Source organism: Pelecanus crispus, chromosome 1 (assembly GCF_030463565.1).
Source record: "Pelecanus crispus isolate bPelCri1 chromosome 1, bPelCri1.pri, whole genome shotgun sequence".
Taxonomy (NCBI): Eukaryota; Metazoa; Chordata; class Aves; order Pelecaniformes; family Pelecanidae; genus Pelecanus; species Pelecanus crispus.
In genome coordinates, this window is record NC_134643.1 from 220,506,253 (window position 1) to 220,534,083 (window position 27,831).

At 38.6% G+C, this 27,831-nt stretch overlaps 1 protein-coding gene across 5 annotated transcripts in view; it reads right to left on the reverse strand.

Moving 5' to 3' along the window:
- Positions 1 to 27,271, reverse strand: part of PICALM (phosphatidylinositol binding clathrin assembly protein) — a 71,642-nt gene extending 44,371 nt beyond the window's left edge. For all 5 annotated transcript variants that reach the window (XM_075727616.1, XM_075727608.1, XM_075727599.1 and 2 more), the window contains exon 1: positions 27,142 to 27,271. In XM_075727616.1, the coding sequence (XP_075583731.1) occupies positions 27,142 to 27,271 (130 nt within the window). The remainder of the gene's footprint in view (positions 1 to 27,141) is intronic.
- Positions 27,272 to 27,831: the final 560 nt, after the last annotated feature.

Below are 27,831 nucleotides of genomic sequence, written 5' to 3' on the forward strand. Positions count from 1 at the left end.
GGGAATAGCTTTAACCTTAGAAAAGAACAAAAAAGGAAGAAACAAACAAACAAAAAAAATCAAGCAAAAAAATTGTAACCCTTGGTGAAAGTGCAATGACTGTTTCATCTTCGAACTTCTTGTCATAGGAAAGAAGGAGCAGGATTGAATACTTACCCCCATGAAGACTACAGAAAGGAAAGTCACTCTCTCTATTGACCTTCTGCATTAATGCCCACAACACCTCACAGCTGAAAAAAACAACCCCTCTCCTGGGAAGTACAAACCACCTTCCCAACTCTAAAGGCTGCTACAGTTTCATAACATAAGACACAGCATACAGATATTAAATAATAAACACTGATCATTGTTGGAAAGAAGGCAGCAGTTAGCAGCAAGAATTTTAAGTTAAGCTTGCAGCTGTCTAGGAGAGTTGTATGAGGGAAGCTCAGACAGCAATGAATGCACAGCCATATCCACGGATGTAGCTGGAGACAGCCCAGAGAAAGGCCATCAGGATGGCCCGGCCTTAGAGCACATGACACAGAAGTGGTTGAAGCAGGCGAGTTTGCTCCATCTGCAGAACAGAAGGCTGAAGGCAGGGAGCAGGAACATAAACGCCATCTTCAGAGTCAGATGTTTCTTAGAAGTTCACAACAAAAGGATGAGAGGCAGCAGACATGCTGCAACAAGGGAAATTCTTATCAGATGAACAAATTAAAAATCTTCACAGTGAAAGTGGTCAGGCACTAGAGCCTGTAAACAACCAGATCATTTAAAGTTTGACATGGTTTAAGCAGGGGGTTGATTAGAGGACCTTCTGAGGTCCCTTCCAACCTAAAGTAAGCTACAATTTTATGTATTGTCTATGAAAAGAAAATGAGAAAACAGAGATAGGCAAAAACAGAGAAGTGACTTACAAAGTAAGTTAAAGTCCAAACGAGTAGTCCAATAGAAGCATGTTTCTAAAGATTTCAAAACCTTAGACCTATTTAAGTGATTGATGACTTAGGTTTTGAAGAACACCACTTACCTACCTACACTAAATCATACACCAAATTTCAGCAGCAATGTCAAAACTACCTATTTCTTCGGAAACAGTTCTAGTTTGTTTTTAAATAGAAGAAATGAAACCATATTTTTGTTATAACAGTTAAATTTTTTATCGCTAAATGACTTTCACGTAATTCAGTTCTGTTTGGGTTTATGGCTTTTTTCCAGCAAAGCAGAGATTTTGCAAGGAATCATAACAAAGGTCTGGCCTACAGGCATTTCAGTAACACTGAAGATTTGCAATTGCACCTGTATCAAAGGCATTGTATTGCCTAATCCTGCCAAAGTTAGCTAGTATAAAACATGCAGTAAAATACTGTATTAATACTCTGGGTAAGAAAAATAATATATTTGCACTCCCAACCAAGATATCTACAGTCTCTACAACTATTCAGCCTTCATTACAGGAAAGAACCAAATGATTCATTGCTTTACATAATTGGCAGTTATTACGTGAGAGAAGTATAAAGGTGAAAAGCACAGTAAAAGTACAGGAAGACTGAAGATTCATACTCGAAGAAACAAGAAGCCATCCTCTACACAAAGCAGCTACTACAAGACTGAGATGCTGAAGCACAGCATCTACTCCACACTAGGCATGTAGGTGTGGATTAGCCAACCCATGGTAAGTAATCATATGATTCTTGACCCATGGTAAACACCAGGCAGTCAGGCCAGACAGTCACACACAGGCATCTGCCACAATTACCCTAGAGAATGCGTGTGCTTTCAACATGTGCCTGCGACCTAACTCCTTGTGCAGAGCCTCACTCTGCACAAAGCAGCCTTCTCAAAGCTATGAAAAACTAGTTTACTTCCCCACAAAAAGAACCATCAGCTAAGTTGAATATGTTTGTATGAATTTCTTTCCAGAAAAACTTACCCACGTTAATTTGCAGTAAGACTATAAAAGTTTGGTTTGAAAATAGGCTTCGCTAACTCAGACCATATCATTTGCAGTAACTTAAATAGTAAACTGAACATAAGCCATAATGAAGTACTTCATGCACCAATTATTTCCCATGGATTAGCTACACCTCTCATTTTGAACATTTCTATTCGTAAGTATCAACCTGAAAATATTTACAAGAACCAGATCTTCCAGGCCAGAAAGCATGCCCCACACCTCTAGTTACTCCAAAGTAGGTCAAGCAACTGTGACAGATTCCCATCTTGCTAACTATTGCTTTTTCATATATTATACCAAAGATGCTATCCAGAGTGAGTGCATAATTGGTTATATTCTCCAACATGCTGACAGGTTTGGGTTTTTTTATAATGCGAGAGACAGTATCCATCTAGTAAGCAGGCAACCAAAATATTGATCATTCAACAATACTAGGTACACACAGAGCCAAGAGTCAAACACATTACATTCTTCAGTTAAAGAAAAAAAAAAACAACCAAAAAAAACCCACCACCAAACCATGAAGGGAGAGTAAGGGAAATGACATCCCTGTTAGTTAATTCTTTATTTACATATTCCTCAAATACAGATTAAACCAACCCCTCATATAATAAGTTTGGCTGAACACCAAAAAGCCTGAAAATGCTGACCTGCTTTGCCCAGTAAGTCACATGCCATTTTCTACATCTCACTGAATCTGAATTCATGGTTGCTAAAACAACTAAGAACATAAGATGATTCTGGTGCAAGATTCAGCAGCTGAGCTTGCCCAGGACAAACTGCTGCAAAAAACACTTACATGGAAATTACTTGGGAATAGAAATTATTCTAGACTACATACTGCCTTCACAAGTTGGGAAGCTACAGCAGCATGAGTGTTCTACCAACAGCATCTCCAAGTAGCAGTTGCAGTGAAGGAGGTCATTACCCCGGTGCTGATGAAAAAACAAAATGAAGTGAAAATACGGTAATATATAGTTCTTCCAGACTGGCTAAGTTTAGTCTAAAACAGAACCAAAAAAATCTTCAGAATAAAAGCACTTTGCTCTTCATTCACACTTGTTTGTGGATATTGCAGTTTTATGAAGTTGACTGGAAAATGATTAGGAAACAAGTACTGCAATCCTGGGAAGCAGCTCATATACACTGTTCAGACTACCTACAACTAGAAAATAAATTAAGTCACAGGTCCTGCTAGAAACTCAAGACATTTGCATTGTAAGAATTAGCCCAATTTATTTATCTTTACAGATATTAAAAAACAGAGCTCAAAAAGAAGAGCTAGACAAGACAAGCAGATCAGTTTACTACTGCTCCTGTTTAAGAGATCCAGTTTTCACACTGAAGCTAGCCAATGTGTGAGCTATCCATGTTTTCTTTTGATGCCTGCTAGAGCTACTACCGTTATAAAACCTCAGTGTCCTCCAAAACAGCTTCTTACAGGAGTCAGGCCTGCATTTGACATCCACCCATGGTCACACAAATTGCTGTCACAAAGGCAGCACTGCAACTTCATGCAAGATTCAGTATAGAAGTGGCCATCTGAACAACAGAAGGGGCAAAATTTGCCTTAATGTATATTTCAACTTCAGAAACTAATAACCACTAGAAGTACAAGACCTGATAAAAGACAGGAACATATACCTTCACCATATTAAACAAATATTTGATTTCTCCCAAGCCAACATAAAATCAACATAGGAAAGACACTATGGATGATTAATCAAGTAAACCACATGTTAACAGCCTGAGCTTATATATTTAGAATATGCACATACTTAGCTCCAGGTCCAACAGGAGTCTCCAATTTATTCTGTGATCTTCCACAGACACACATTTACACAGCTATACCCAATAACAAGTCCTATATATGAATAGTTCTTTGATTTTTTTTTTTTGCGATTATTACAGTACCACCCTATTAAATTAAGCAAATAGCTAATTTCTTGGTATTATTACCTTTGGGCAGATGTGTACGTGACATCTCTGCCCTACCACAGGTACTGGCAAAGCTTAAAGGTCATTCTGAATAGCCTACACACTTCAGATAGCATATGCTGCTTAATTTTGGATAAACTCAATGCCCAGACAAGAAAAATACTATGATAAAAGGGATACACATATAATCACACACAAATTAAAACTTTCACAAAAAGTTCTTAATACCCCACTGTTCCAGAATAATCAGATTCTAAATACTCTAAAATACAAACTACCAGAAGTTCAGCATGCCAGGAGAAATAAAGTTACCCAAACTCTATGAAGCTGTCAGGAAGCTCTCATTTGCCTTAACACTTCATCTTTTCTTAATAGGATGAATGCCAAAAATTATTGTTAGAATTTACATACATATTGATGGATCCAAAGTACAAGCCAAGTATGCATTAGATCAAGCTTACCTAATTGGTAAGTTTGTAACTGAAGCCAAAACACATAGCAAAGCCATTTCTTTTTTAAATATAAAAGGAAATATAAAGCATTTCTTGAATGAGTTGAGTAGTAATTCTTATTAAATTATGTCCACACAGAGGAGTTCAATAGAACACAATCTATTTAGCACATGGATTAGCTTTCAAACTGAAGAGACAACATGCCAGTGACTGACATCCCACTTGCGCGAGGGAACACTGCTGGCTAATCATTAATGGTGGAATATGGGGCAGTGTCTATACTTAAAAAAATTCTACTCAAGAGTGTCCATGTGCATATGATCAATCTTTCCTCCTTTCACCTACAGCCATAGAAAAGGATTTTAGTAAAGTGCTTGAGATTTAAAAAGCTATTGATACAGGATTATTTTTTTTCCCTCTAGGGGAACAGTTTCTCTACAAGACAATATTCAAAGCTGAAACACCTTCATTTTATTACACTTTTAAAAAACATGTACAGTGGGGAAAATTTTGGTGTCTCCACTTAACCCAACAGCTGAAAAACAACACCCCACCCCCCCAAAAAACCCCTAACAAAACCATATAGGTGTCTGCTCTGCTAATACTCAAGTTCAATTTCCTTCTCTAGTTGTCTAGATTTCAATCTGTATCTTATTTATACCACCTTCCACTATGTTAGGGTCTCATTTTCTTATGTTATACTTCTCGCCCTAGCCAAATATTTGATCACTGGAACAGAGCAACAAATGTGAAGCATTCCCCCATTTGGTAAGCAATCTTAACTGAAATGCAAATACTGAATATAAACATCTGTTACACAGTTCCACAGGTAAGGCATTACCAAGGGGTGGATGAGAATGTCAGCAGAGACATGACTGTTCCCCACATGATGACACACTGCGTAGCAGCAGCTAACACCGGCAACTGTCTAAGAATTTGGTGAAAATTTTCAAAGATCAGAAATCAGCAAATTTGCACCAAATTGGTTAACGAAATGAAGTGATGGGGCTTATGCTGATAAGAAGTTTGCCACTAGACAAAAAATTCTCTCCTTTGATTTTGTGTTAGGAATACAGTTACAGCAAGCACTACTGGTGGTGTAAAGTTTAATTTACTATTTCTAAAGAAATTTTACGGGTGCAGGGTTAACTTCCCCTCACCCCCCAAGACAGCTAACATGATCTACGTACCCACATCATTTTTTAATAGTCCCGTCACAGGTTCTGGCAAAAAGCACACATGCCTGCCACATCTTTCTTTTCCAGAAGGACATGGAAAAGTGTTATGCAATAAGGAAAAAAGGTGTTATTGAGGAAAAAACAAACAAACAGACACTCCAGTTAAGAGTTAAGTTAATGGAACATTTGACAGCAAATCTTGAGTGAAGCAGAAACAGAATTTAGGCACACACTGCAGCAGCCACAAAGTTTTCCATGGTCAGTTGAAATAAAAATTTCTTTTTAGCCTGGGTGGTTTGTGTGAAGTTTAACATGAAAGATTAGAATTACCTAATCTCTCTATATTAGATATTTTTTTCTGATTGCATTGTTTTCTTCAAATTTCCATAACAGATCATCTTCCTACCTTGAATAGAAGGCAAGTCAAGACAGCCCCTTGTTTTCAAATGTCCAATATAAGTATCAAGGAGAAGAGTTTTTTCAACTGGCTGCTGACGAAAATAAGTATTTTGGATTACAGTGGATATTTTCTTTCCACTCAACTTGATGAGCTGATTATGAAGGTAACAAGGTATTTCTTATTCTAATTTTATCCAGTTTCAAAAACATTTTTTTTCAAAAAAAATCCCCAAAACTTGAAATCACTTCACTAATATATACTAGTTTTATTTGAAAAATTTATGAACTCCAGCAAAACCCATTGAAAACATTTATAGAACATTCAACATGTACTCTTCTTCAATATTTAAATACTGGAGGATTTAGCTGTGCCACGAAAGGATTTTGATCACTTATAAAAACCACAAGAAATGAGAAATACTAAAATAAGAACAAAATACGGATGTTGGCTGTAAAATCTATTATTAAAATCTACTTCTACAAATTAACAGTTCTGATGACTGAAGCCTGACACACTCAAACCTGATTATACACATTCCAACTGACATTTTAAGCCCAGATAACTTAACATATGCTTTTTTGTCAATTTCTAAATAATTTCCCACCTCTTCCATAAGTGATGTCCTTATTTAAATACGGAAAATAGGATTAGAAAGTTCCTGGATGTAAATAAGTATTTTTCATTACAGATCCAAACAATCTGTCTAAAAACACTAACCAAAGTAGTTTGGAATATGGATTCAAGCATGCAAAATCGACAATTTTTTAAAATTTATTTCTTCCTCAGAGATACACGTTTGGTAACTGCAAATGAAGCCTGTGCCAAAGCAAAGAAACCCCAAATGGCATACTTAAATGATCAAGCTAGAAAAAGAGAGTGATGTTAAATTTCAATCTGAGCCAGTAAATGACATTTAGTCTAACAGAAGAATATTATAACCAGCATGTATTTGAAAACTGAGTGATACTTAAATGTTTTCACAATTACCAGAAAATACCTAAATTTTCAGTTTAAACCAAAATATGCCATAAACAATATTTGTTCTAAGTTTAGTTTTGTTTCTCTTCTGAATAAACCCATTTGTACCAAACTGCTTTACTAGGAGTTTTCTACTGCAGACTTCCCAGTGGCTTCACTCAAGTGTCTTTGAGAGGGGGACAAGGAAATCTGGACCACACATTTGCTATAATTAACAATAAAAATTCCAGTTCAAAATTCTTCCCCTGCATATAATGTTATTCTAAGAGCTAGATACACTGACCCAGGAAATAATTTACAGAAGAGTTAAAGAAATCTGAGAAGACCCACTCTGTTCAGGGCTTTCCATGTTTAAAAAGGAATGTGATTTAATCTTATTTATATTAGATAAGTAGGATAAAAAAGGCAGAAAGCAGGTTTACTATAATGTAGAATAACTTGTTCTACAGCTAACAATTTATATTTTCATTTCATCAAGTTGCATCTTGTCTTTTTCTTCCAATTCAAATAAGACTATCATGTTCTGTCTCCTACCTAAAACTGCAATTTCTAATTGCAATTCTTAGAAACTACTTTAAATCTTTATCAGTAACCCTGTGAACTCAGCAGTATTGCCTCAGGTATTTCTAACTGTCTAGATTTACTCTTACAGCAACTCTTTGACTAATCTTTACTTCTTATGTTTGAGAACTGTAAAAATTAAGATACTTTCTGTGAAAAATAGAGTAAAAACAGGTTCAGCTGGACAACTGCTTCAACAAAGACTTCTGAGTAACATTAGGATTGTCTACCAAAACTCATCAGCAAGCAAAGCATGAAACAGTAAAAAGTTAAAAATAAGGGAGACAGAACTCAAAAAACCAATAGGTAAGTCACACCAACAAACAAGATTTTTAATTTTTTTTTTTAAATTTTTCATCTTAATTCCCCACAGGTAGGGGCCAAATTACCATTTTGATCCACCATGCATCATGATTACTCAGAGTTCTCCACAGTTACAAATACTGTGGAAATAACAAGTCTAGCTAAGCTACCTTTACAGACTCAATTTCTCAAGACATAGTAAAACATTGGTTCCCAAATAATTTCTTACCTTTAAACTTGTTGAGTACCCTCATCACACTTCAAAGGTTAATATTAAAATACTGCTAAATTTTGCCTCAAGAGCTCCAGCCACTTATTGTAAATACAATAATAGCAACTACATTTGTCTCATTAATCCAGGAACAGTTACAGACACAATTACACAAGCATAAGTGTACCATGACAGCACATAAACAAGTTAGAGCATTCTAGAAACTGAATACACCAACACCACAATCCTTCCTCTTATATGCTCACCTAATCTGATACATTTCTCCTTGGAAAAAATGACAATTTTAAGCTGCTCCATTCATCTTGCAAGCATCATCACATTACACTTTCAGACAAGAGAAGGTGCTGGGATTCAGTTAAGCTCAATTTAAGAAAATAACATAAACTGCCAGATCATCATAGCAGAATAAGTTATACATACTTAGGATCACTGAGTTATAAAATAATTCATGTTGGGCAGAACCTCTGGAGGTCATCTACTCTAATCCCACATCTGAAATGGATCCATTTAGATCAGCCAGGTTTGCTAAGCTCCCCTCAGCTACTGCAGAGTCCTGACTAAACTTACAGGTTGTTGGAACCTGGTTCCCTCTGAGGAACGATTTCTCAAGGGCATCCAATTATGGAACCAGTATCAGTGACAACTAGTTTTGTTCAGTTTTATGACGCTCCCTTTTTATATAAGGAAAAGGCTATCAAGCTCACAACTGAACAGACGTGTAGCTAACTGATCTGGTTTATGTGGCTACTGCTACAAGCTAGCTCATTCCTTCGTTCCCCCAACATTTGTACTCTTCAAGTTGAATACAAACCATAGCTTAATTCACCTAGATATTGATACAAGTTTAACACATCATGTAAGTTAGTCTTTTTAGACCAACACAAATTCGCAAGAACAGGTCGGGATGCTTACACGAACAGTTAGCCTAGGAGAACCATCAATGGGGAAGCAAGAGTGAGCCTTAAATTACACTTTCCTTCCAACTCCCTCAACTAACTACCTTTTATATTATTTTGCACATCAGCTACTTTATTTTCAAAGCCCCTCATAACTTAGGTTCAGCCTATCACATCTCAATTGCTATCAAATCACAGAAATCAATCAAGTTTGGAAAGGACGTCAGTTAACACGTAATTCCCCTACTTCATCTTACACATAATTACTCATAGGATATGTTTTCATCACAGCTCACTGACACGAAACAGGGTGGTCCCATTCCTGTCTCTACCTGCTAACAGCCACACACTTCCAGTGCTTATGTTATGCCAGCACTGGTGTACTTCTCTCCAAACCATATTAGTTTCTCAGAAAAGAAGAAAAAGGAAAAAGAAAAGAAAAATCCACTAACTTAAGTGGTGGTGAGTGTGCTGACGGGGGACAACACACAGGGGGACACAACCCCACATAGTTTTCCCATTGTCCTACAAGATAAAAAAAATGGCTCACAGAAGACCAAAACTGGCAAAAGCCACTACAGAAGAGGAGATGATGACATGCAAAAGTAAGAAGAATAAGAGGAAAAAGGGATGTGGACAAGCCCTCCCACTTTCAGCAACAATGAGCTATTATATTACTCAACTGTCCAACTACAGTCGTCCACTGTTCTCCAAAGATGTCTGCCTTGGCCTTCAGTGGTTACTCCACATCTCCATAATTCCAAGTTTCCTTAGACCTACCTTATATCTCAAGAGCCCGATGTTCTGGTGCAGATTGAAAAAGGAACTTCCTCTTGTCCTTCTCAGTGGAGACAGAACATTCGCCCCCAACATAAAAGCCATCAACACAGTTGAAAAACACACTATTCTCTGTTATCGACTTTCTTAATAAAAAAAAAATTTTTCTTTCAATGTTTCCTAACTTTCCAGTCATCTTAATTCACCTGATCTCCTCTGGATTCTGCACAGTTTCCCTAATGTTTTTTTTTTTTTTAAATATAGTGCCCCAAGCTGGGTACTGAAGGTTGCCAGCACCAAATATAATGGAAACAACTTTCTGTCTCATAATACATTCTTCTATAGACATACGGAAGGACGTCCACCTTTCCTGCAGCCTCACATTGGTGGTTTATAATGAGAATGAAATGAGCAAAAGCCATGTGAAGTGCTCCCGCACTGTCAGATAATCCTTTTATACTCAGCTTTGACACCTTCCTTACCCATTTGGAACTTTGCACTTGCAAGCATTCATGGAGTACTACTCCAATTTATCAGCATAACTTTGTCTTCTAATCTTGGTCTGAAGAGCAGCTGCAAACATTCTCAGCACAATGCTATTCTCAGTTAACACATAGTGTATTCCAACATACTGGTTATTAATAAAAAGCATCATCAGAACCAGATACAGACATATTCTCCACTTTAAACATCCTCCAATTTGATGGCAAAGTGATGTAAGCAGCCTGTATTGAAGCAGTTCTCCCATGCTCTACTTAGTTTGAGAGTCATGCAGAAAAAACACACTAAAAACCATGCTTGTTACCTGCACCCATCAAGATCAGTGGTTGTAACAGGAGAGAACTATCTTTGTTAAAATATCGATACAAAAGTATCCAAAAAATATTAGTTATCATTCTAAAGATTAATTTTCCAGGTCCTCTCCTCTCCCTAAAATTCCTTTTTGTCTGCTGTTCTTCAGTATTCACATTTTCTTAAAGACAGTCGCCAAAAATTTAAGGATTATTTAAGCTAGAATCAGAAATTTCATTTCAGAAGATGTTTACCAGTTCCTAACATAAGTAAATATTCCTCAGTATAGTTTTCTGAAGAAAAAAAGGAAAAAAAAAAGCATTCTTTTCCTCTTGTAAAGAATAAGTGTATTAAATATCTGGTCACAATTACCTCTTTTGTGAAGCTTAAAGAAGAAAGGCCTGCTAATGTTTGAGCCATCTCAGTATCACTTTCTCCCCTTCTACACAGGCATGTTTTTAAGTTAATTATTTTTTGGATAGAGTTACGAAATTAAAGGTTATGAATTTCTGGAGTGGATGTGGCATACTGGCAAAAATTTCTTTAGCCGAATAACCATTGGTGATTCCACATCTTTCTGCAAAAGAACTGTTTTTACACAATAAGCTACGTCTCCACTAGGGACTTTTGCTGGTATTGTTTTTTCATCAGAGCTTTCTTAGCATGCCATTTTAAAGAGTGAGTTATAAGCTCTTCTCAGTACAAAAATACATATCTTTATTACAAATCCAACACGCAGAGAGAGTTTTTAAGCGTACATACATAGTGATGTTGTTTATATATGGTGAAGTCATGCTCAATGAATACAAGCTAAAAAGTCCAAAGAAAAGGAGCCCACAGCTATACTGGGCACAAAATGTGACCAGCAATTCCCAACTATGCTCATACCAGTGGAGCTTTCTGTCAGCTCAGCCTACACCAGATAATCCATGGCTCACTAGAGCTGTCTTGGCTGAGGATGTGAAAGCCTGACTTCGAATCCATTCATACTTCGAAGCGATAACATTGCTCTCCTACATACCTTGGTAATAGTTCGAAAGACCTCTCAAAAATTACAACCTCCCAACCACAACACTTAAGTTAACTGAAGCGTGTATACAAAGTTTAACAAATTTAAACCTGGGGGGGGACCTATCAGCATGAATGATCCAGGTCAAAGATAAAAAATTTTCTGCCAAATACTGTTGTCAAACTTGTCTTCCTGCACACCATGTATACGCTGTTTGTAATTTTCAAAAAGTTTGTGAACTTCTATTTGTCTGTATTTCATATAGAGATGGATGTGTAAGATTACTTACACGGGTAAGATTTTTCTCACCCTATAATTTAAGTAACACTTCTTATGACAGCTTTTTCAGATATCCAAATATTTTTCTTCTGCTAAACCATTATCCTTGCAAAGTTCCAAGTTTTATCAATACTGCATTACTCTTAAGAAAAGACCTTAAGTTCTTCCTCTAAACAAGACAACAAATCAACTACTGCTTCAGCACCCTAAGGCTGAGAAATATGCAAGACATGCTAAAACTACTGAACATTTTTTCTCCACATTTAATTCCTACAGTACCTTTTAAAAGCATTTTATCATGAAATCTCGTCCAAAATAAGTATTAGCTCCCACACACACACACTAGCACATTATTCCCACTGAAAAGTATCTGTAAACTTAGAGCCTTGATCCTATCTTTACAAGCATGCTTAATAATGAGCCTATGAATCATATTCTAAAGGTGATTCTTGATTACAAGATGAAAAATGCTTGTATCAGCCAACTAACATGACAATTCTTGCATAAGCAGTACATTCAATCTGAGTTTTAACCAGGAAGAAAAGAAATATTCTTTTTTGCTGATCTTTTTCCCTAGTGTCAATGTATTCATGAATTAAATTATGAATAGTTATTTGTTCAACATTAAGTCAGTATTTTCAGAGCATATAACTGCAAACACTTGAGGATGCATCCACTTTTTTAGGTTCTGACAAGCCAGAAAGCAGGTACATACCTTAAGAGTTCTGTATGAGCAGCACTGTTCAAGAGTACATTAGGACAGGTGGCTGGGCAGGCTTTGATTTTGAATGACAGCCATCTGATTCAATATTGAAATAAATATCTAAGTTTACTATATTGGAGTATAACACTAAATTACTATATTAAATATTATAATAAATATTTAAGTATCCGATATAATTATAGTGTGGATAGTCATACACAGTGGATGGATGGAAGCACAGTGAATTGCATTAGCTGGAACATTTCTATTTTGATGAAGACTAATTACTTTGAAAATTGCATAACTTTAACACTACTTTTATCTCCTACTGCAAACATGAAGCTATTTCAAGGAAACAGTCTGCATACATGTGAGTTTATCCTTTGATTTTACCTTAAGGTGCATAGAGAACGCACATAACATGGTTTATAGATAGCTGAGAGAGATCAGTGTGTAAGCCAAAGATGTTAACCCTCAGGTCTCTTCATCACCGCGTACACATTGAATATGTTATCATGCTGTTCTCTATCTTTCTCTCAGACAAGAACAGTGCCCAAGCCATCTGCCTTTGCATACTGTAAATTTTTGGTTATAGTATGCACTTACAGCCCTTTCCTTCTGCTCCAAAGGAACTTACTCTGTAAATATTCCATAGCTATTACACCTCCATACAATAAAAAGAAGTTGTGCTAATGGATGTGTGTTAAAAACATGACTTGTGAAATACATGAACAAGCCGCTGTTGTACTGCCAATAGTAAGCAACCAGTCCTTGCAGACTGCCCTCAAATACCCCCTAGACTCACGCAAAGTACTAACAATATGCCCTTACCTGGCAGCTTGCTAGCAGTGGTACAGTAACATTATTGTAGCACAGCCTACTGGAACAGAGAAACCATTTTGTCAACAGCAGATACTGCGGAACAAAAAAATCCTCCATAAGCACAGCTCTCCAGTTGTTTTGCAGCGAGATGACTTTTATTTTTTCAAGAAGGTGGGCCTTTAACATAACTAGGGTTTACATCAGCACCTAACCCCCCTCAATCCTGCAAAGAACTCCTGATCCCAACTTGTGGGAGTAAGTCCCATAGTTGTTGATGCCACCATTTGTGATAAAGCTAAATGGCCTCTCTTCAAAGCTTCCAGTCCCAGAGCTCACCTGGTCCATATGGGATTCAGATCAAACCTGTTAGAAAGTATACCCAAAGGCAGCCAAAGTACCTATGCCACCTTCCAACATCTGTCACTTCCTTAATCCTGCATTACAGAAAACCAGAGGAAACACGCCTCACTTCATGCACAGCACATTTTGTCAGTAAACACCTCTAGCACAGTTTCTAAATCTAAATCTTCTAAATATACAAAGTATTCATACAAGTGTAATTTAGGTGTTTTAGATGTTTAACTTCCACATCATTTTATTCTGAAAGATGCATCGCAGTAATTTTGTAGCAGCGGTGCACCATCACTGTACAGCATAGTGAAACTGAAATCACCATCAAGCCTTAACGCCAGCCTGACCTCCTGCCACCACATCTCACTGAACAGATTTTCAAGCCAAAAAATTCTCATATCTTTGTTATTTTAGAACTAATCACACACACGTAATTCACATTTTTTCCCTTTGGATAGCAGCGCTGCATCTTTAATTAGACAGTTTAATAGACAAAACCAAAGACAAGAAATAACCAAAGCCATCTGGATCTGAGGTTTTCTTACTTCAATACTTGTCTTATTTCACTAGCTCAAAAGTCTTACTCACTCTAGCAAAGTTGTTTGGAGTATCTGTTATTCTCTCCCACTTTACAGTAAGACTTCGGAAATTAGATTTCTTTCTAAACAGAATCTAATTCAGGGCAAGAGCAGCACATTTTTCCTGAATGCCTTTGGGAGCTGTCAGGAAACATGTATTTGAGTTAAAGGAGTTATGCCTCTCTATTTGCCTACCTTCTGCTGGTGCTGAAACGGCTGATGAAGATGTGTATATCCACCTCTGCACAGCAAAGCTTTTTGGTCAGACTATGACCTTCTCCTTCCAGTCTCTGGAAAGCACTCATACCAAAACACAGTGTAATGCCTGCAGCACAGTAAGTGCACTGGTGTCCTCAGCAAACCAGAAATTATATATGACAATAAATGTTTTTACAGTTACATTGAATTCAAATGCATGGTAGGACGTATTTCTTGGCAAATACCATCCTCTACAGCAGGTAGGGGGCTGTCCAGTTAATTACAGGCAAAAAAACCCAAACAAACCCAGAAATATCATTTTGTGGAAATATGCCTTCTTTTGTCAGAGTTCACGCTAGTTTGTTGCGCAAAATAAGCTGTACTGTCAAGAGATTCTAATGGTGCAACAGCATCTATTATAGGTCCTTCTGCTCCTGCAGTATATTGGCTAAAAACCAATATTCCACATTTAACTGCTTTTCATATACTTACAGAGAGTAGCAAAATTGAGAGTTTAACCTGATTAAGGGAAAAATCTGGGGAACTTTGCACCTAACACCAAGGAAGTTTAAGCCATATCCTAAAATGATATGATTATTAAATCATGCTCTTCCAACATCATAAAGATCAAAAATTACTTTAAGTAATTTGGGTTCATTTTAATATAGGAAGTATCAAAAGCCCAGTACATAAACTTACTGAAGTGGTGCATTTTCTGGCATGTAAGAAACAGAAGCAAGTCCAAACTATTTAGAATTTTTTTTAATTAGTACTGTTTATTACACAACAGTTCTACATGCTCTTCCTTAGAAGTAGCATGATACCCTCCTGTTGGAGCAAAACTCCTCAGATAGTAGGCTTCAGCCCAGATTCTCACGATGAAGAAACTTTACACACATCATGCTACAATCCAGACATTTCCTATTTTGTGTAGAGAATCTGTATATCTTACTTTTCTGTTGATCTCTCAGGAAATACCTACAGCATGCCTCCACAGTGCCCTGTCAGATGATCACTTGCTGGTTTAGCTGACTAAACAGAGCTTAACAGGTCTTAATGAAAACTATAAACCATGACATAAGAAATAGCCTAACTAAAGTGGAAAAAGGGGAAAAGTGGGGAAAAATAAAGCAAAGTCAAGAAAATCAAGCTGCTAATAAGCAACAACACAAAACAAAAACCACATTTCATGAGGGAGTTTTGCTAAGGAATCAATTTTTTTTTTTTTATGTAGTTTCTATAAAAGAAGCTGGTCAACCCCAAACTAGTAACCCTCAAGATTATACCGTAAGAGTTCTCTCTCCGCTGACAATGCAGGAGCAACAAAAACACTTGCTCAAAGCTTGCTGCAAAGCTTTCCTTACCAAATCTCAGTTAATAGACCAAGGAGGAAAGCAATTTAAATTATTTGCCCATTATATCATACAATGCGTTTTCTTAAAGAAAAAAAAAAATCCTGACAAATTATTTGAATGTGCAAAGCAGCAAATCCTCAAGCTTCAAATATTTATCATTCAATGAAAACCAAACATCAACCTTCGCCTACAAAGTGACTGGCAGAAAATCACAACACAGCACGGGTTTACACAGTTGGGTACTTGGGCTAGTACCTCAGAGATCAAACAGGCTAAGTTTTGTACTCCCCAGTGTTATACAAACCAATTTGAAAACAGTTTTGCAGAACGTGTCCGAGATTTTTCTTTCTCAAGGCCGAAAAAGTGAAAGAAAAACAGGCAGCTTTGTAACAAAGCATGGGGACTAAGATGATAGTATAAAGTCTGAAATGAATTCTAGACATGAAATTGTGAAATTGTGTTGCTTTCCTTCTATTCCTTGCTCTTTCCCCTAAATCCCACAAGTGATTTCTTCATGTGAAAGGCCATCTACATACCAGCCATCTCTACATGACTTCTGTCTACTCCGAAGTGGGACTAATCTTCATTTTTCTCAGCAGGAACAGGAGAAAGAAGCATAACAAAAACCATGAAGCTGCTCCTTCCATGCTAACATATTTGGTGACGTGCAAAATTCTAGTAATTTTGGTTAAGCATCACTACTTTCTAAATTACCAATTTTTTTTAAGCAACTAAAATGCAAGATACCTGGATCTAGAGTACTTCTTGCAGCCATTTTAATGCAAGCTCCATCAATTCTATACCATCTTTTCACACTGTGCACTTAAAGTAGGTGAACTCATTAAAGGAGATTTGTCACTGACAGCCACTTTCATACCTTTTCTTCTGGCCAATACAGGATCAGATTTTGACATGCACTGTTAGAAAACTGAATAAAACAGAGCAGCAGAGCTCAACGGAAAAAAAAAAAAATCTCTCCCCCTTCAAAACACAGGTATCTTCACAAAACTGTTTCAACTGACACTCATGTACTGTAAGTGCGCAGCTCTCCCATGAAGGGAGGCAGTCAAGTAAAGGAACAGCTAAAATCCTCCATGCTATTAATAGAAACATTGGAAATGCCTGCTTAATTTAGCTTTTACTTCCTTCTTCAATTCAGACTAACATCTCTTCTGAGATATGTGGAGCTCCCTGAGCAAACAAAACTCATCCTGGCTCATCCCAAGTACAGCTTCAATACACATTTGAGTAGCACCCTTTTACAAGGGCACAAGAGCTAAAGGATCAAAACCATCCTTTACAGCCCACGTCAAAGCTGCTCAGAGTAAAAGTTTTAAAATATACTGTGATACAGGTTAGGGTGGAGCAGGATTGGTCTTCATTGAACATGGAGAGTGAAAACAAAGTTGTATTTTTCCAGCACCGTACATTAAGCTTTACTGATTTTCAGTAGATAAAGCAAAGGACCTTACAAAGGGGAACCCACCTTCTTACAACAATGCTGCTATGTCTGAGTTTCATAAATCCAGATCAGCTCTTCCCCTTATCCCCCAGTTTTAGAGCTCATTCATGAGCACTTTATTAGTGACCATGTGGTTATCAAGTTTCACAAAGTTTTAGAGCAAACATAGAGCTTCAAACCCTTAAGTTTGAAACTGGACTGGTAAGGGAAGTTGTACACAGAAAGAACTCCTCCATATCCCACAGCTTTCAGACGTGAATTTCTCTATTTGCCATGCACAGTGACATGTCCCTATCACAAACAGCCTCTGAGATAAACTAAAGCCAAGAGAAGAAGTATCATCTGCCTTTTGGTCCTCAGTAAAAGGAAAGACAACTTCAGCCAGATTCTATCTTTAAAATGAAATTGTTTCACGAAGAAAAGCTCTAACAATGCAAAATATATTTTTTCCATTTGCTTCAAAGTAAGATTTGTTCACTGGTTAAAACCTCAGAGAGCTAGAAAGACTGTGGAGCTATAGTTAAAACTAGGTGTCAGAACATCCTGTGTCAGCCCTACTACATACCAAGAGGCTGACCACATTCCTGTCTACAAAGGCTCCTCATTAACAGTTTAAAATAAGAACAAAAGCATCTCCTCCAATGCATTCTATTTTACTTACAGATAATTAAATCTGAAGAAAGTCTCCTCATAAAATAACTGTGTGTAAACAAAAAGCAAAAAAACTACAAAACAAACCAAAAAATCAGTCCCTGGAAATGTAAGAGCTTCAAATTCATAACAATGCAATTCTAAACATCAGAGGTTGATCTAACTGTGCTGTTCCCTGGTATTTGAGAATTATCACAAAAGCTTCTCTGGATTTCCATCCACTTACATACCAAATTCAGCACTGAAACACACTTCACATATTCCATATTTTTAATGCAAAGTAATCTGCCAGGAAGTTTACTTAATTTATGTTTTACTTTTAATTACATTTGATAGACGTAATGATGCTACTGTTGTGGCAAAGCATTCCAACTGAACAGATCTGGAAGAAAGTTTGAGCTAGCTCCCTATTAACTATCAAGAACTTAAAAATAAAAGTTGATATTCAGACCATCATTTTCCTCCCAAATCACAACATAGCGTGCTAGTCCCTGTGTTTCAGACAGTTTACAGCTAGGAGCTGTGCATCCTGAGCTTTTCCATCAGACAGCTAATCAAACGCAGCAACTTACTATGCATTTCATATCCTTATCATAAATAACCAGGAATGCAAAAGCGTTCATATTTGGTTTCCACTGACTTTTCCTTCATTCCTATGATTAAAATCCACTTCATGTATATTTTTGATACTCTAAATTTTATTCTCCAATGCTGTATGGTGACACTTATGACTGAAATGCAAGCACTCCAGGGAGAAAGAACTCTTATTGAATTTAAGACAGGTTATTAATATATTACAGAAAATTTTATTAAAAGGATAATAAATCCAAATTCAGTAATTTGAAGAAAAAACAGCTAATTAGAGCATGTCTGTATCAATGAAAGCAAAGTCACATGGACTGTCACCTCGACAATTAATTCAAAATTAAAATCTACCTAAAGATCCCAGTACATTTCTAAATAGTAAACAAACTTGGCTTGTCAAGAGGAAAAAAGAACACAAGGATATTGTTCAGACAGGCATTTTTTCCTGTTTAACTGCAACTATGATTTGAACAGTACTAGTTGTAGCTCATGATGAATAAAAAGTAATTGCAATCACTTATGTAAACATTAAACTTAAGTAACCCTTGTAAGACAGAAAAGGATGAAGGCATTTCATGAGTAAGCTAGACTCAATGAAGCTACCTTTACATCAATACAGAAATGAAGAACTGCTTTGTGAACTACAGCTGTATGTAGCTGCTATACATAATCAAGTAAATATTCCTAACAGACTGATTTTTAAATGAAAGTTATTTTTAATCTCTTCATAACAGTATTTTTGCTGAATTACAAACACCAATGGTTTCTGGCAAATAGAAAAAGGGACAGACAATTAAATCCACTCAAATTACACCACCATTCTCAGTATGGTGGCTTAACCATCACAATAGTTTAAACAACTTTTAACATTTCACATAAAAAATAAGGTCAGGTCAAGAAGACACAGAGTTGTGGATCAGAAAAATTAATAAAGTTTGAAACAGGTTGCAATGATGGCTGCAACTATTATGGCAACACCGGGCAGGGAGGGGGGAAAGGGGATAAATCAAATCCGAAATCAAGTGTGACCCAATTTCCAATTAAATATTGACCCATTTGTCAGCAAGAGTGGAGATATCAGCTAAATAAACCAAGTGCAACTGCAAACAGATGTAGGTAAAATGCTGATGTGATTTCTGAACATATGGGAAGAAGGGGGAAAAGAGGGACACAACACTAGATAACAAAACAAAACCCGAAACAAAAAGCACACACCTGAAAAGCAAGAGACAGGTACAGAAACACTGCCATATTGCATGACAGCTCATTATCCACCCCAGAAGAATCCAAGCATCGCCAACAGCAAAGCGAGTTACAAGCAGCCCTTAAGAATGCCAAAGAACATGAAGACACCTACTTCTACCATTTGATAGCCAAGACACTTGACCTTCTGATTTGGCAGATAGGGCAACAAATTACAGACAACCAGAGCTGCTCTGAGTGGATTTACTGCCAGATTAAAGGCACTGACAAATTAAAAAAACAAAAACAAAAACCACCCAGAAAAACCTTAAAACATGTTTACTCCTGTTTGTACCCTGAGTTTAGTTTAAAACTTGGCATATTATCCATCCTGGGTCTTGAAATCCAGTTTACTATTGTAACTTTAGTAACTTAGGCCATGCAGTAGGATACCAGTGGGTTGGTTTTGTCAGGGTTTGGGGGCAGTGTGTCTTTTGGTTTTTAACAAAACTAATTGAGGAACGATGAATTTCATTACCACCCTTTTCAAAAGGATAAAACCTCCCAGGTTTTACAAGCTATTAATGTGGAAAAACTTTTTCAGTACACTAAATGTTTGACTAGGAAACAGTGTTATTAAAGATTCATAATTTGTGCTTTAAATTGTATTAAATTAACTGTTAAAAATTGGCAAAGGTTACAAACAATAGAGATACTTTGTTGATGTCATAGCACGTGGTTGGCAACTGGAATAGCTGAGCTACATGCTACTGCAAGTACCACATTTAGAGTAAATACATGAAATACCAGAGTGCAATTTCAACCCGTGCAAACTTATCACTTCCTACATAAGCGAAAGAATCACTGTTGCTAGAATGGCACCGCTGCTAGAGAGCACGGATGTTGTGACTGAAGGACTGCTTGCTTGGGAGGAGGCAATAAAGAACATTAAGTGAAGATTTCTGAAAAGGGTCTTTTCAGGAGAAAGGGAAAAAGAAGGGGTTGATGTGGAGAGCTCTTCCTTAGTAAGTTAACACAGCTCTGAAGGAAATTACATAGGAGAGCTCAGAACGAGTATAAACCCTACCTTTTGCATTTTTAATTTTACAGACCATGTATATGTCATGACATGAATTAAAATAAACCCACAGGATTTCCCTCTACACCACCACTGTTCATTCCAGTAAATTTTCTTACGCTTCATGCTAGGAATCGACACTCCCAAGGTAACTTTTGGTGTAGATTGTGTTATTTTACACCCTCTGTTTTGAGGTAAAACTTATAAAAGCCTAATTTACTCACGTTTAACATTGCAAATGATCCAGATAAGCATTACTTTAATAAAGCTCCTTTAGCAAAATAGCACAGGAGATGTTTAGTCACAATCAGAAAATCCAGTGTATTTGTTAAGTCGTTATGAAACGCTTAACTTCATTAAGTTATTTTCACACAGTTAAATACAGCTTAGTTCCCTAGTTTCTCAAGTCTCAATACCTGATTTGTCACATATTACTCATAACTTGGACTTGCCATCAGTAAAGCTAAAAGTACCACAATAACAATATTTTGAGGTTTAGAAGCTACCAGCTAATTGATAAAGCTGTAATGTAAAGCTAGGGGTGAAATATGAAGTGCAACAGTACTTCTGCTTCCCTTGAGTCCAGAAGGATATGTAGTTAATATAAAGTTCCTACCCTGCCTGCTCACGATCACATTTCACAATGGAGAAAACCACTAGAAGAGCAAGAAAAATACCAAAACCAATAATTTTATATCAACATCAGTTTCTTTCCCTTCTACTTGGCTGCAGCTTTTTGGCCAGTTATTTCTTGTTTACTTCTAATCGGTGCAGACGTAATCAGTAATAAAATCTCTCTCCTACCTAAGCCTTTGCAAGACAATATTCCACTCCAAATCACAACTACTTCTAGCATTAAGACTTCAACCATCAGGAAATCTAAATGGTTAAACTCACATACTGACAGACACAAAAAAACAGTTCTTTGACACAAAGCAAAGTTTTCGTTGCTGCAGGAGCAGAGTTTGCCAAGATACTCGGAAGTAAGAATACACACTTGAGATTATTGCTTTAAACTTGTATTACAAACTATTTGGAAATGTTTAATAACTGTCCCACTACAGGAATTCAAGATTTTATAAACAAGTCATTTACAATACTTACCTGATTTTTCTAACATGCTTGAGGAACAGCTTCTGCACAGTTTACAGAATATAAGGTTGCACACATCTGACCAGTAGTAACTGGGCTATTTTTAAAGAAGTAATTGATGTTTGAAAATTAATGAGTGGAAAGATTTTAAAGATATTGAGAAACTTAAATTTAAGAAGGCTGTTAAAAAAAATTAAGTTTTCAAATACAAAAGGTGTCTCTGCTTCAGAAAACATGTTGCATTTTCCAGGGAGAGCAAGACGTCAGTAACTTTTTACAAGCGAACTTTCCCAGCATTCTACCAGCATCACTTTCTACTGTAGTGTACTGATCATGTACTTTATATAAGGCAACATACACAATGCAAAAAAATAGAAGCTTTAAATTCTGCATTGGATAAGTCATCTCTTTTGTGTTATTATGCAAACTAGTGCTTTTGTAAGCCAAGTCACTAGGAACAACTTAAAACTTCCATATCAAAAACTGATCTTAAGATTAGGAGCTAAAGACTGAAATAGATCATTAGGTCACAGGCTGAACTGCAAAAGAATGCCTCTTCCAAGCATCACTTTTAGAAGTTATGAGCGATGAAAAAAAAAAATTAAAAAAAAAAATAACAACTAGAGCTACAGCCCGAAGTTACGTGACACCTGAATAACCACAGATGATGAGAAACAATGGCAGTATGAAGATTCACAGTAAGCTGATTGCAGGTGTCCTACAGCTTCTCCTCCTTAGTTCCTGCCTCTTACTTCATCCAAAGTAGAATACTGCTTCAGGCTAAGTAAAATAAAACAACAGCTGCAGAACTAAATGGCTATTCTTTCTGCAAATGAGCATCTGTGGTAGAAAATTGGCCCTCTGGCAGTCTAGAGGAGTATGATAGTTCTCGTACTCTACTAAAAGACTCAAACACCCTAAAGGAATTCTAGTAAAAAGTTAGGAAAAGTGGGCTAAGGAAGAAATGATAAAGGAATCATGGAAGAACTCAGAGAGAAAAATGAATACTTCAAAAGAAAGTTGTAATAATGCAATTATCTGCATTTGAAATAATTACAGTTACACAGAACAGTTCTAGGCAAAAATAACAATGGACTGCCTCCAAAACTTTAAGTCAACTATAAAATGGGAAGCAAAGCCACGAGAAACTTCAGGTAATCCTGCCAAAACCAGAAAGAAAATGCGAATTTGGTGAAGTACTACAACACCATAAAAGGAATGTGGATAATCTATTTCTACTGGAGAACTCCGTATCCACAGACACCAGAAGTTAACTCACTGCATCGCTGAAATAACCCAGTTACACTTCAGTACGTAAAGGCAGGTAAGCACTTAAAACACTGCCTTTTCCCAGCTTTACTACAAATCTCTTGTGAGATACAGGGAAAAGCAGTAATCCTTATCCCTCAGTTCTGCAAGATTCCCTCTGCATACCATCTCATTTGGAAACGGAAGCTGTCCCCAGTACAGACATAAAGCAAGTCTTGAGATGGACTTGTATTTGTACTAGTAGTAGCCCCTAGACGAAACCAAAACAGCTGACACTAGGGACTTGGGAAATAAGTTCCCAACAAACTCAATTAAGTTGACTTTCACTTACATAAGCTTCTCACAAACATCTACAAAACACAGGGCACAGTGCTAGTTTACCACCTTCCTTAAAAATACAGATTCTTCTTCACAACAAGAGTCAAGGAAGTTACACTCTGGCATAACTATAGAGAGATTTCCTGTTAAGAATGGATAATTACAGCATTGCAACTTCCTTCCAAGCCATCCATCCACATTCTCCTTTAAAGAGCGCTACTCCATTAGCTATAAGCAGATAGGGTTACTACGCCACACTCATTCAAGCACCCAACCTTAAATGTGTTTCAGATCACAGCTGTTTTAACTTACTCCACAACATGCACACACACACAAACATTTTTATACTACTGAGATATCACCACTACAGCGGTTTCACTGAACTGACCTAGTAAAACCTCCTACTTGGCATTAACTATGTATCTTCTGGTTTTCCTAGTATGAATTATCCACTACTTATACCTATGGAATCACCCACACCCCCCCCAATAGAATCACGTAAAAAAAGTGAAATCTGGCAACAAGTTTTCCAGCACCATTTACATTCAAACAACCTAAAGCACTTGTTCTTAGCATCACTATACAGCACTGAACACAGCAACCAAAAGCTAAATGCAAAAGAAAGGGCTGCATAAATCACAGCATACAAGTTAAACCCACAAACCAGTTTTGAGCTATCACTGCTCAGAGAGGTGTGAAAACTAGGACAAAGTCCTAGTGAAACTAGGTTTTCTGTAAAAGAAATTTCATGAACTATGCTTTGAGGGTTTCAAGACTATCAAACCTGTCTGATCACCGTAAAACAAGTAATCCATCATTACAAAATCAGCACCTAGATTACAAAACCGAGAATCCTTATCCCAGCTATAAGACTGGGCTTCCCAAAGAGGAGAAAAAGCATATCATGAGTGCAAGTATATGACAGTAAGATGATTGTTGCTACCTATCATAAGCCAGGTCCGCTTGTAAATTAGAATCATAGCTCTTTCTCTCAAACCAAACAAGCAACTAAGCTTTGTAACAGGAGAGAAAGAACATTCTTTGTAGTACATTATATTTTTATCATTATGGTCTAAGAATGCCTTTTTATAGTCTTTGATTATTAAGGTAATGGTCACTGAGGGAATATGCAAACCCAGGTGGGGAGCACTTCAGTTTTGGAATCCATAGACAGTCAAGAGCAAAATAAATAAGGATAGGAATAATCATGTGCATGAGTACCTATGTTGCATTTCCCCCCATTTGTATGAGTTAATGTGAGGCTGAGCTACTTCAAAGTGTTCATGATGGCTCAAGCTTAATAAAGAAACAATATCAGAAACAGGACAGTCAGAAATTTTAAGACCTGTACAAGCAATACAAATACCACATTAACAAGAATGTATGCCATGGTCACAGAAAATGCTACAAAACTAAGACTTCATTCCAGGACAGTATTAGAAAACTCAGCTTATCAACTTGTCCAGGACACAACCTTTAACAAAGTAAGTTTTAACTGTCATTATCACAATAAACACTAACTAGAAAAATATTTAAGAAGCATGACACCTATGAAGACTAGTATATTAATTGTCTTTCACAGTGAGATGTCAGTTCACAGGACTTACCTAGTAGTAAACTGTTCATTGTAAAAGGAAGATATGTGCAAATAATTCAGAAGTGGTGCTTGAGTCGCAGATTGTGCAAAAAGCATTCATTTTTAAACATACAACCATAAACGGTATGAACAAAGAAAATTTTCAAAATAGAAAACCGTGTGTCATTTCCTGATGCCAGGAACAGAGACTCCCAAACTTATTAGAGGCAGCACACAAAACTTATCTACCCATGATCTATTTTAAGCACTAAAAAAAAAATTGACTGGTAGTAAAACCAATAAAAAAAACCAAACAAGTTTGCTTTGCTCTGATAGAAGAATTCTCTGAAAAGGAGGCAGGAACAGGGACCTTTGACAGTCTAGAGTAGGCAAGGGAAATACAGAAATGGGCTTCTCATCCAACAAATACCAGATAGCTTTCTACCCAAGTTCAAGCACCCTTCTACAGCAGCATCCTGTAGGTCTCAGTTAGGATGTGCCCTAGCAACCGCGTTCAGAACACCACCCTTGCATACACAGGCCAGTCTGAAGAGCAGTTGTCTGGTCAGTTTGATGTTCTTTTTCATAAAGCTTATACCGTGAAATAATTCAGCTGCTAAATGCCCTATTACTGAAACCGTACTTTTAGCACTATTCCAGGCTAAACCTGACAAAGTTTTTTTCCAGAAAGCCTCCCTTCTGTTGTGTGAAATCCAGTAACACCACGACTTCAAACACAGGCCATACGACAAGGTGTTTTCTCTACCTGAGACTACGTTACTTAAAGCCCAAAGATTTCCTCAGCTTTCTGACACCCTGGGCTGACCAAAACCAACACAGCCACTCAGTTACTACTCAGTCTTCAGGCAAGAGATTACATGGAAGAGGGAATACCAGGAATAAACTGAGGCAGCTGTTCTGGGGCTCCCCTAAAAAACTGATGACATCCCTCTCAGGTACTTGCAGAACAAGATTGTCTGAAATGTTTAAGTCAGACATGCTTTGGTGGAAAGAAGAAATAACCACAGTACAATTAATCCTGGTACTATCATCCGGTCTTCTCATTTGGATACAGAGCGACTCAGAAGGCACAAATTCAAGACACGTGAAGACCCAACCTTCTCCTCACAGACGTGGGTGGGAGGAAAGGAGAAAGCACGCATACAGAAGGCATGGCCACACATCGTTCTCCAGTATCTTTCGTTACGTATTGGGGGAAATGGAGGGAGAGGAGGGGAGGGGAGAGAAGGGTCTTTAACATGCCTGGAATAAAAGATGCAAGATAATCAGGTATTCAAGCCAAGAACATCCTCAGTCCTGTGGCCTTACAGCATAGCGGGAGACACACTAATATGAACTTCAGTGCTCATCATTCTCTTCGTAATAACCTGGATGGAACAGAGTTGATCGAAAACGTTTTAAGCCTTCCCACCTCGGATCTATTTTTAATAGAAGCTGAAAAATGGCCAGTCCCTGTATGGGATGTTAAGCTCAGGTACTGAATGTCTAAAGTTAGGCCCACATTCCCAAGTGAAGGAGACAAACTAGAAAGGATAAGACTATGAACATCCTCACCAAGAGAGATTAGCTCCTCAGCTCAGTTCACATTCTGCTATGTGGAAGAGTTAAAAGAATGACAGCGAAACTATTTTTTTTTTCCTCTAGTAGACTGTCCAGTAAAGAATTAAGATAACTGATCAGCTATTCCTTCTTGAAACTCCTACACCTCCTCTACGGAATGGGGGAGTGCTGCCCTAGCAAAACACAAATCAGATCAATTAGTAAGTAAATCACAGCCCATTCCTCTGCCTGGCCTCTGTGGTTCTCCCTCTCCAAGGAAGGGGTATGGGGCAAGTCTTGTCCTTCAGCAGCTCACATTGTCCAGGGCCCTGTGCACAGGTTAGAGCTAATAAGGCCCCCTCTGGAGAGCAGATACACCGAACAGCCTCTCCCAAGCTCCCCATCGCCACGTCCCCGATCCTAACCCCCCACCCCCCCGCCATGAGAATGTCCTATGCTGAAACACACAGAGCTCCTCCGCCTGACGAGGCTGCACGTCCCCGCGAGGCCGGTGGAAAGGAGGCAGCCCCACGGCGGGTACTCCGCTCCGCAGGACGCCGAGACAGGGGGGAGCCCGGCGGGACGCGGGGGAGAGCCCTTCGGCCGCCATCCCTCCCCGGTACTCACAGTCCAGGTGCTTCTTCTTGGGCCCCATGACCTCGTGGGTCGTGGCCTTGCAGACGGTTTTCGAGACCGCCGAGCCGGTCACGCTGTGCTGCGCCGCCGTGATGCGGTCGGTGAGGCTTTGGCCGGACATGGCGGGTTGCTGGCGGCGCTGGAACCGAGAGCGGCTCCGCTGCCTCCTCAGGGGCCGGGACGGGAGGACTAGCCGGGGGATGGAGCTGCGCGGACTCCTCACCCCGCCGTGCCGCAGGCGGCCCCCGCTCCGCCCTCAGGGACGGACCTGTCACCCGAGCAGGGACCCCTCCTCCTCCTCCCACCCCCCCCACCCCCAGCCGCCGTCCCCTCCCCCTGCGCGCCTTCCGCTCGGCCGGGGACAGGGGACACACACTGGGCGCCGCAGGAAAATGGCGGCGGCCGAGCTCCTCCTCGGATCTTTCCGGGCCGCCCGCATCACGTGACCCGCGGCGCCCCGCCCACGTGACACGCGCCCGCCCCTCCTCGCCGGCGCGCCCCGCGCGAGGCTCCTCGGTGCGAGGGGGCGGCGGGTGGGGGGGGGGTGGTGTCACGTGGCGCGGCGCGCGCCCCGGCGCGGGTGTGGCGGGCTGCGGCCGTTGCGGGGCGACCGTTGGGGCGGGGGCCGGTGGCAGCCCCGTCCCCTCAGGGCTGGGGGCCTCGGGGCGGGCGCGGGGGGAG